At 54.6% G+C, this 10,594-nt stretch overlaps 1 protein-coding gene across 1 annotated transcript in view; it reads left to right on the top strand.

Annotated features, from left to right (window-relative positions):
• The window catches only part of CCND2 (cyclin D2), a 28,127-nt gene that overhangs the window by 1,096 nt on the left and 16,437 nt on the right, over positions 1-10,594 (top strand). The window contains exons 2-3 of the mRNA XM_010844995.1: positions 772-987; positions 3,570-3,729. Coding sequence (XP_010843297.1) covers positions 772-987; positions 3,570-3,729 — 376 coding nt within the window. The remainder of the gene's footprint in view (positions 1-771; positions 988-3,569; positions 3,730-10,594) is intronic.

The following is a 10,594-nucleotide window of genomic DNA, read 5'->3' as shown; positions in this document are numbered from 1 at the left end:
GCGGCCGGACACTCCAGCCGCCGCGCTCTCCCCTGCAAGTTTCCCCTCGGGATCCGAAGCCCCAGGGGTCGCGCTCCAGACCTTCCCGGCGCCCCAAACCTCCGCTGCGGGAAGCCTGGGTCCTCTGCGGGGTTTTCACGGCGAAAGGGCTTTTCTGGGATATTTCCTCGATTTTTAATTATTTTTTGAACCCGTCTCCCCTGCTCCGACTCCGGCCGCCCAGGCTGCGCGGCGCTCGCTCCCTCCGCCCTCCCCCCGCTTCCCCACCTCTTCCCACCCACCCCCCCAAATGCGGCGCCTGGGCCGCGGGGACCCCTCCCGACAATTTTTTCAATTGTCGGGAATGATAGAGCAGGGTCTGGGGATCCGAATGAGACCAAGAACGGGACCCCCGGAGCTTCCAGAATATTTTTATTGATTTTTTGAAAAGATGACGAAATCCAAAAAAGAGAGTGAGTGAGTGCAAGCGCCCGGAGTAGTGAGCGGCCCACGGGGGCGGCGGGGCCGGCGCTGCTGCGCCCTCGGCTTCGGGGTCCTTAAGCCCCTTCACCTTTGAGATTTTAAGTTCCCGGGAAGGACCCCCGCGCGGATGACCACGTAGATTGCCCCCAATTTCCTCGTCTTCATTCTTATCGCTTATTCTACTCCCCTCCCCTCCCCCCAAATCCAATATTTTTGTCATTTCCCGAGATTGTGCGATTTTCCTTTCTTCCTCCTTTCCTGATATTATGGTCTTCCCCCCACCCCGACCCCTTCCCACTCATGTCGTAGGTCTGTGAGGAGCAGAAGTGCGAAGAGGAGGTCTTTCCTCTCGCCATCAATTACCTGGACCGCTTCTTGGCCGGAGTCCCAACTCCGAAGACCCATCTGCAGCTGCTGGGGGCCGTGTGCATGTTCCTGGCGTCCAAGCTCAAAGAGACCATCCCGCTGACCGCTGAGAAGTTATGCATTTACACCGACAACTCCATCAAGCCTCAGGAGCTGCTGGTAATGACTGCCTCCTTCCTGCCTGCTTGCCTTTCTGCTCTGCCCTGGCCTAATCCGCCTTGACCCACCGCTCCCAGAACAAACTCTTAGGACCCCAAATTACCCATCTGTGAAATGTCCACCCTTCGGGAAGCTCTGACCTTTCCTATAGAGACTTTTTGTGTTCCTACTGTGTGCTGGACTGTATATACAAAGTACTCAGGCTCCGCCCATGCATAAGAGCCTCCTTCACAGAGGTTTGGGTTGGTGACACTCATTTGCAAAATGTGTGTGTGTGTATGTGTGTGTGTGTGTGTGTGTGTGTGTAGTGGAGGTATACAACACTGTTAATGTTTTAATTAAATTCCCAATTTTCAATCACTGACTTCCGAGACAGTCATCAACCTCACCGTGATCCAGACGTGTTGTGACGTGTCTCCCAAGAACTAGGAGTTCAAAGGTACACTCTAGGGAATCTCTCAGTCTCTCCAGCATACCAGCACATAGTAGCTGTTCACTAAACACCAACTCACTGGCTTTTGAGCAGAGTCAAGTTTGGCCCTTTGTGGGAGGATTCGGAGGCGTGGAGTCCCATCTTCGGTGGGGCTGTAACCTCTGTACAGACATGGGGATCTTGTCTGGGCTCTGGTTTTCTGCCAGCAAACCTTTTTCCCACCCAGTAGGACCCTTTGCCTCTGCAGCTTCACCCTTAAGACGTCCATGTAGCCGCAGTGTGGCATTGATTGAGTGGCCCCAGAGGCCCACCCTCAGTGATCTGCACACCCATCTCCCAACTCTTTGGAAGAGAGCCCCCTCTGTTCCTCTCCACCCTCCCTCCCTGCTGGCCAGGCCTGCAGCGAAGTCCACAGGGCCGGGACTGGCTGCCTGAACTGAGTTCTTTGTGAGAGGCCTTCCTCCCTGAGGCTGTGCTGCCACCTAGCGGCAGACATGTGCAAGGACGGGGAGGAATCTCCGAGAATGCAGAGGGGCATGAATGACCTCACCTTTGAACAGCTGCCAGATTTCAGCTGCTTCTGGTTTGGTCGGAGAGGCCCAGAAAGGTGCTTTCTTCTGGGAGATCTGCTTCCTTTAATAATGGTACAGGTCGAGTGGTTTATACTCACATTCTCCCGTGAGAAGGAGAGCTGGAATTTCAAGCCGTCTTGGAAGACCCTGATTGTTTAGAAGGCTGTCTGTGTTTTTACCCCCAACCTCCGGAAAAAAGCGAAGGCCGACATTAAAGCCAGTAAAGACAAACAAATGGGTAGAAATAAGATCCAGTTATTTTTTCCCCAAGGGAGACCAGGAAAAATAATGCTTTTGCATCACTGTTTCATCATGATGGGGGGCTCAGATCTTTTTAGAGCACCCCAATTTTTTTTGAGGGTCTGCCAAGCTAATTTGTATTTCTGCAGACACATCTGCCCTTTCCTAGTCTCTTTATCCCAGAAGTGGAGATCTAGAGGGGTCCTCCTATTTTACCAATGAGGAAGCTAAGACCAGGGAGGGGAGGGCAATGGCGGAGACCACACAGCCGGTGGGTGCCATGGGCAGAATGGGGCTCCGGTGGCTGGGGGGAAGAGAGTCAGTTTCCTGGGGTGAATGTGGGAGCGAGCTGCACAGACAGGCTGGTCTCAGCATCTCATTCTTCTGATGATGATTGATCAATAGACCTGTTTTCCCTCCGACAGCACGTTTTTTTAAGGCATTCTTTTTGACTCGTTTCCCTTGAGCATAATTCTCCTGGAAGTATCTCCAAGAGGGAAAGAAACAAAACATTTTTCAGTAGGTGGGCTGCTGGTGAGAGGCCCACAGACACCGGGTTAGCCCTGCGCCAGCATTTGGGCTGCATTCTTCTCTATGACTTCGAACAAGCACTTTAATCCTCTCCTGAATCCCCTCCAGCCGCAAAACGGGGTGGCCAGTGACCCTCTGGTCCTTTAGTTACGGTAACAAAAACCTGCGCAGACCCGTATGTGGAAGGGTGCGCGGTGTCTGGGTGTCGTTTCCTGGGGTCTTCTGCATTGTGTGTCCAGGGAAAGTCTTAGCAGCAGAGAGGAAAATGGTACTGTTGGCACCGACGCAGGCGAGCTAATTGGTTGCCGAGGATTTGGGCCAAGAAACTTACATTTGAGCTTCATTCTGTGTACATCATTTTTCCAGGAGGATGAAAAAAGTTACTCATTAATCCAGTCACTGATATATACAATAAGTTCCTACCAAAGGGTCACCACAACCTTGGCGGTATTTTACTGTGAATTCAGCCTTCTGGGTGGGCAGGCAAGAGCATCTTCTGGAAGTCAGGGTTGGATGGGGAGGTAGGGTGTGCAGCTGGAGAGGCTGAAGAAATAGCAGAAAGGACCATCGAGGCAGTGGCCACCTGGGCGCTCATTGGTTTCCGGGGAGCTTGACATTTGAAGCCTTCAGAGCCATCACCCACTTCAAAGCTTTAGGACCACTCTGATAAATGGTCCGGCCTTCCAATCTAGCCTTGTCCTAATGAACATCCTCAAAAGACTGGTCTAGATCCCAAGCCTCCCATCTGGGACACTGGGTCAGCCTGTGTGGGTTTTATACTCTTCTCTGCCTCCCTCCCTCCCCAGGAGTGGGAGCTGGTGGTGCTGGGCAAGTTGAAATGGAACCTGGCGGCTGTCACCCCCCACGACTTCATCGAACACATCCTTCGCAAGCTGCCTCAGCCCAGCGAGAAGCTGTCGCTGATTCGCAAGCACGCCCAGACCTTCATCGCTCTGTGCGCCACTGGTAGGAACCGCTGGAGCCCTGGGGGTGGGGGGTGGCTGGGTGCCAAGAAGGGCTTTGGGGGGCTGCAAGGGGAGGCAGACCACAGCCCTAACTTCCGAGTGTTTACGGGAGGGGTCCCAAGTAATCTCTGTAGAGTCCAAGGTTTCCTTCCTGGGCAGTTTTTTCCTTCCTTTATCTCAGCTGGTATATTTTCTCTCTCTGCCAAACTCATAAATGGTTTACGAGGACAGGTGTGGTAAGGGGAAGAAAAAAAAAATAGCGCCTGTTAAAATATTCTTTATGGTGTCTAAAGTGCTCTTTTGAAGATTATATATACTGCTCTCTGGTCGTGTTTAAATCTTTCATCTTTGGAGGGAAAAGGATGGCTTGGAGATAAGCCCAAGAGGAAATTTGGGGGGTGGAGGCAAATACAGGTTAAGGAACCCTGTCAAGATAAATACCGCCTGCCCTGATACTGGGAAGGGAAGAGGCCCCAGGATTTCTCCTGGCTGCAGGGCATTGACTGCCTCCTGGCTGCTCCCTCTGGCAGGGTGGGGGTGGACCTGTGGGCTTTTGCAGCGGGGAGTCAATTCCTAAGCCTGGGCTCTGCTCCCACCCACCCCCCCCAACACCCACCCCACCCCGCCTACGTGTTGAGGTTTTGATTGCAACCTGTAAGTTGCAACTGCCTTTTCATGTTAAAAAGCCCTACACCCACCCTGTTGATGTCACAATTGGTACATAATCTTGTTGGCCCCTTTGCCATTAACTAATACGCCAAAGGCAGTGGTTTGATACAGTCTCACCACACTGAACCTTGGCCAGTTTCTACATTGCCCCCACTTCCCGCCCCCCAAAGGTAGTGGCTGTGGGAGAAGCTCCGGACCCGCAATCATAATAGGGTGGAGCGTCAGGAGTTCATATTTTCACAAGCAGAAGTGTCAGGGAAAGAACTTGTTTGGGCAGATCTTCTCCGCGCCCCCCTCCCCTCCCCGGCCCGCCCCGGGGGCAGGCGGGGGAGGGGGGAAGAGGGCGTGGTTCAAGGTTGCCCGGAGTCTGCACTTGCATTGCAAAGGTGGGCCTGGGGGTTGACTTCTTTCAGTATCTTGTTACATATTATACTGGAGCCCAAGGAGATGAACACATTGTTTGCAATAGCGTCCATGCCCTGTTCGCAGTCAAAAGGTCAGGCTTTGTTACTTATCTCTGGGTGACCTCCGGGCACTTAAGTTTTGTCTGAACCTTAGCTTCTTCATCTGCAAAACACTGACCCACAACATTCCTGCAACCCTTTCAGGGTGGTTAGGAAAACAGACATCAGAAGAGAGATGAAGGGCGAGGAAGCCCTTTGTCAACCAGGCAAGGTACAGGCGATGGGCCCTGGTACTGTGAACGTGACTCCGATGCTGACTCTTCCAGCTAAGGCGGATACAGTGATTTGCACGCTGACCCTGCTGCGCTGTCTGAGTCCAGCAGGACGCCACGCTTGGCCTTTGCTGGCTCAGATGCAGGGTCCAGCCACCCCCCACCACCACCCCGTGGATCCCAGGGCAAGCTTCCCCTCCCCGGGCTTCCCAGATGCAGTCTGTGCCCTTCCTGTGGCCCCGAGGGCCACTCTTAGCCATTGATCCCTGCTGCCTTGCAGGCCGTGGCCATTCTTAGCTGCTTCCCTTTCTGCTGTCTGGCCTAGGCCCTCGAGGTCAGCCCCTCATTGACTTGTCACTTTGTCTCCCAGGCCCCGCCTGTCCCTTCTTCTCCGTGGTCGCGATTCACTGGAGGAGGGGGTCAGCCAGCCCTTTTCTCTCTCGGACAGCTGACCCCTGACCCTGCGCTCCCTCATTGCCCAGCTGTTGACGGCCAGAGCTCTGCTTTGACCTTGTCTCCTAACTGATGTACCTTTGGGGGTCCGTCTGCCCGCTCCTTGATGATCTCTGACTCGGATAGGAGGGTGGGTGGAGTCACCCAGGCCTAGAGCAGGTCCCCACATTCTCTAAAGGCCCATTCTCTAAAATTGGGGATCCCATCCCCCACTCCTGGCCTTCTTGGCCAGATCCTTGGGGCAGCTGCCAAGTTTGGGGCCAGAGTAGGGAGCCTGGGATTCAGGGACTGAGGACAGAGGTCTGAGGGGAGGCGGAGGAAGTTGAGAAGACTGCCTTGCTAGTGTGGGGCAGGGAGTGGGGGAGGATAGGAGAAAAGAGACTTCTGGCCAGGTACCCAGTAAGCCGGGTGTGGTCTGCTCAGAGCACAGGGAGGGTCTCCTGTGTCTCCTGAAGGAAGGAGCCTATCTCCTGAGGATTTTCTTTGCCCCATCTGCCCTTGAATGTGTCTGCAAGGCTGTGTCACATGGCATCTCACTGGCTGGGGCTTTGAGGCCGTGATGGATCAAGAGCCCTGGGGCTGCTTTTCTTGGAGGAAACATCTTCCTGTTAGATGAGATTCCACACCCTGGGGCCGGGTGTGTGTCTGGGACGGGTAGCAGGTGGGAAGTCCCAGGAGCTCAGGTCCTGTTTCCCCACCCCCACCCCACGTGGATCCCGCTGGTTCTGTCTCTGAGCTCTGGCAGCCAGGGGCTCAGAGGCCCCTGCAGAGGCCCAGGTCTGGAGGCGGCAGTAGCGACCCTGGGGCGTTGTGGGCAGTTGAGGGGGAAAGCTGCTTGTGAAAGAGCTGGCCTTGGTCCCTCTGTCCACAGAGAGTGCCTGTGTGTGAAAGGGGAAGAGGCGGGAGGCGGGACGGGTAGGGGGTGTCGGTCTTCTTCCTGGGGCTCGAGGCATAATATGGTGAGACGGAGAGGTGCCCCCTTTCCTCCCCTGCTCAATCTCGAACAGCCTCTGGGGCGGAGACTACCCCGGGCTGGTCCTGGTCCTGGTCGGTGGAGGCCATGGGGCTAGGGGAGCCCTTATAACCACTGGCTCCTGTGAGGCTTTAGTAGCCAGGCAGCAGGCGGGTCCTGATGGCAGAGCCCCCCAGGTCCACCAAGGGGGAAGGAGACCACTGGGATGACTCAAGATCGCACGCCGGCGTGGGGAGATTCTTGAAGCATGATATCATGCTCAACAGATGATTCCAGTTATGTCTAGAAGAGCCAATGGCATTGAGGTTGAACTTGGCGCAAGCGGTGGGAAGAGGAGGTGTTTAGCCTCCCTACCCATGGTGCCCGGCCTCTCCTCTCTTTGCCTAGGTGCCCCGCACCCCAAGGTGCTGCCCTCAGCTCTCCTGCACATGAGTATCCCCCCCAGACATCCGGGCCTGGGCCTGGGTGATGGTGTCACCCCCCGTGCTTCCAACTGTCTTCTTGGCTTTGCCTCCAGGTGTTCCTGTGACAGTTCATCCCCAGGTTATAGCCAGCTAGTGATGGCCCAGGTGGCTCCCTTGGTAAAGAATCTGCCTGCCAGTGCAGGCTGAGGCAAGAGATGTGGGTTCCATCCCTTGGTGGGGAAGATCCCCCAGAGAAGGAAGTGGTGGCAACCGACTCCAGTATTCCTTTTCCCTTCTTTTTGAATTGAAGGATAATTGCTTTACAGCATTGGGTTGGTTTCTACCCGTGGACAGAGGAGCCTGGCGGACTGCGGTCCAGAATCGGACGGACGCACGCGCACACACACACACACGCACACACACACACACACACACACACAGTGATGGCCCAGAGAGGATCTACCACTTGGCGCCTGAGCCAGAAAGGCAGGTTTGCCTGGGTGGTTGGAAAGTGGAAGGAAGAACGGAAACCGCTTTCTGTCCTCCAAGAGCCGAGGTCGCGGGGCCCAGGGGGTGTGGCCCGTTGACCCGGAGTCTCCCTTCTTCCCTGCGTGGTTTCAGGCAGCCTGGCAAGGCCGGCTCACTTCCCATCTTGCTGTGAGGAGCGGGCTGAGGGCCCTCCTGCCACCTGCTCCCAGCCAGGCTGCTGGAGTTAAATTGGCATCGAGGCTCCCACAAGGACGTGGTGGGAGCCGGCTCTGGGGGCGGCCGATGACGTCATTCGGTGGCCAGCGAGCACCCCCATCCTGGCCTTTTAAACCCCCCACCGGACTGACGCCAGGTTGCGGGAGAGATGGAGGAACGCGTCTCTGGTTGACACCTCAGAGAGAGTCTCTCTCGCCCCCTAGTGGTGAACAGAAGAAGCACAGCAGTCACACTTAGCCGGTCAAGGCTTCCGCCGTCGTAGTCAAAACAACGGGGATAACGCGACCAGCCAGGGCCCTGTAATCTGTGGTTGCAAACCTGCTTAGCTCAGAACTCTTCCTCCAGTGACATATTCCTGAGTTGATAAACGTGGAGCACTTCTCTTGCCCTTGCCTGGGTTAAGCGGTCCCCCCGGAGGTCCTTGAGAGACGTAGTGAGGATCTCTGCGGAGTCCCAGAGCAAGAGCAGGGTTGGTTGGGGGTGGGGGGGCGGCTGAGGATGGAACGGGTTCCTGTCTCTTGGACGTCAAAGCTGAGGCTCCCTCCTCTGGGCATTTCTCCCGCTTCTGATGGGAGAGACGACCCTGTGTTCTTGGTGGGGCTGGAGGTGGGGGGGGGGGAGGTCCCTTTGAGGCTCTCTTCACCTTCCGAGGAGTCCTCCAGCGCACTGGGTGCGAAGTCCAGGCGCCTGCAAACCCAGCAGCAGATGCTAAACAAAGCCGCTTAACCTCTGGAGATTTCACCGATTCACCCGTAAAAGCCAGTGTCCTGAAACAGGTGAATTTTAGCTTGTTTTTTGCTAATAGTTGGCCAAGTCAGCAAACTGTAGGAACAGCATCAGGGCTGGTCCGTGGAGACGCGCCCTTTGCCCCGCCTCACTGGGAGGGCGGAGGTCAGGTCGGGGCTGCAGGTGTGTGGGCCTGTTCCTTGGCTCTGGGTGCCCCTCTTGCAGGAATGAATACGGTCCATCCAGCTTCCCTTTCATTGCTTGTATACTTGTGTCGTCTTTCTGTCCCCCCCATCCCCACGTCCCCACGGGATCTCAGCTTCTGCCCCTGACAGAGCAGCAGGAGGTGGTGGGGGCTCCATGAGGCCGTGTTCCTGTCACACACACACACACACACACACATACACACACACACACGATCGGAAGAGAGCCTCCAGACCCAGAGCAGATCCCTTGTTCTTTCTGGGCTCCCCATGCACCTTTCCCTGAATCACTGCAGATGCTGAACAGAATCTCTTGACAGTCAGAACTGCCCACCCCAGGGGCTTCCCTGGCGGTCCAGTGGTTAAGATTAAGTGTTTCTACAACGCAAGGGGTTACAGGTTTGAGCCCTGGTAGGGGGAACTAAGATTCCACAAACCATGCAGTGTGGCCAAAAAGTGTACTGCCCGCCCCAATCCCACAGCACGTCCCAGTGTTAGGAATAGTGGGGTGATGGTGGTGGCGGTTGATGTGGACTGTTGACTATGAGCAGGGCGCTGCTCTCTTGGTTGAAGCCTCAGAACTAGCCTAGGAGGTGGGTATATCCTCATTTGTAGGTGAGAAAACGGAGGCTCAGAGAGGTCGGGTGACTGGCCTTGGAGACCTTCAAGCAGCTGGTGAGCAGTGGGTTACCAGCCTCCATGGCCTCCGCCTTCCAGTGCTTGGAGCTGCATGGCCCAAACCTTCCCCACCTTCTAGGGCAGGCCTGCGTGGCTCCACGTGGACACTCCTATCCACGTGGGGACATCTCCCTTCTTAGAGATGTATCTTTAGAAGAACCACCCTGCGTTGTATTTTTATGTCCTATATTTTGGGGGCAGGGGGCCATCCGTGGTGCCTGGAGCATGGGGGAGCATGATCTGAATGGGTCCCTGCTCAGCCAACTACTTCTCACTCTGCTGAGGCTCGGGTTGCTCAGGAAGTGACACACACCTTACCTTTCCAGGTAGGGAGCTGAGGGTGGAGGGAGACGCTTATCCCAATCGTGCCTTCAGCACCAGAATACAACTTGGCAGCATTTCTGAGCAAGAGGCTTAGATTCAGGGGAGATTGTTTCATGATATTTAATTTTTGCTAAAAGAAGTTTTCCCCACCCAGTGGTGGGGAAGTTTACATATCTTTGTATCTTCTAGTTCCCCTATATGCATGCAGGTTTATGCCTTTCTATTTATATATTTATGGGTGGTTGTAATCTTGATCATAGCACACACTCATATAGTTTTTGTTTTTTTTTTTTGCCCCCCTTCTCACCCAGGTAGGTATTGTGAATATTTCTCCATCCAGTTCCATAGCTGAAAGTTTAAGGTTTCCAGAAATGGCTGAATGGATTGGGTGGAACTTTCCAGGGTTGAGTGTGGAGGTTAGCGAACAGGAGCTAGGACAAAGACGAGACCAGGTGTTTCATTAGGTATTTTCCTCTCTGCGTTTCCCCTATCAGCAGAGAGGGGAGTGTCTCTGGGTGTAGTCTTGGGGCAGCCCCTGAGGCCATGCAGAACTGCCCGATGGAGACATATGTCTTGTGACTTCGCTGCCTGGTGGAAGCCAGGGTGTCTGCTCTGTGGTGACCTAGAGGAGTAGGATGGGAGTGGGTGGGTGGAGGCTCTCCATATGTACATGGAGAGGGGATCCATGTATATATAGAGCTGATTTGCTACATTGTACAGCAGAAAGTTAACATTGTAAAGCAGTTACATTCTAATTTTTTTGTAAATAAAAGTCAGTTAGACCTGGAGGGGCCCCTGGGAGATGAGCCAGCCTGCTGCTTTTCAACTTTTGACCTACCATAAAGGAAGAAGTACATTTTATAACACCACGTGGGATGCCTCATCAGTGTACCTCAAATCGATACAAGAGTTTCTGCAGACAGTGTTGACTCCCCACCACTTGCCCTCCTTCCTGATACTTTTATTTTGTTCAGAACAACAGCAACAACAGCACATGCAGGTCGCGACCCACAAGTGAACTTGGTGACTGGTACTGAGTTGCAAGGGAAGTTAGA

This window comes from Bison bison, unplaced genomic scaffold, assembly GCF_000754665.1.
Source record: "Bison bison bison isolate TAMUID 2011002044 unplaced genomic scaffold, Bison_UMD1.0 scf7180017864213, whole genome shotgun sequence".
Lineage (NCBI taxonomy): Eukaryota > Metazoa > Chordata > Mammalia > Artiodactyla > Bovidae > Bison > Bison bison.
The sequence above is the reverse complement of the archived record's forward strand: the minus strand, read 5'-3'. Positions and strand labels throughout refer to the sequence as shown.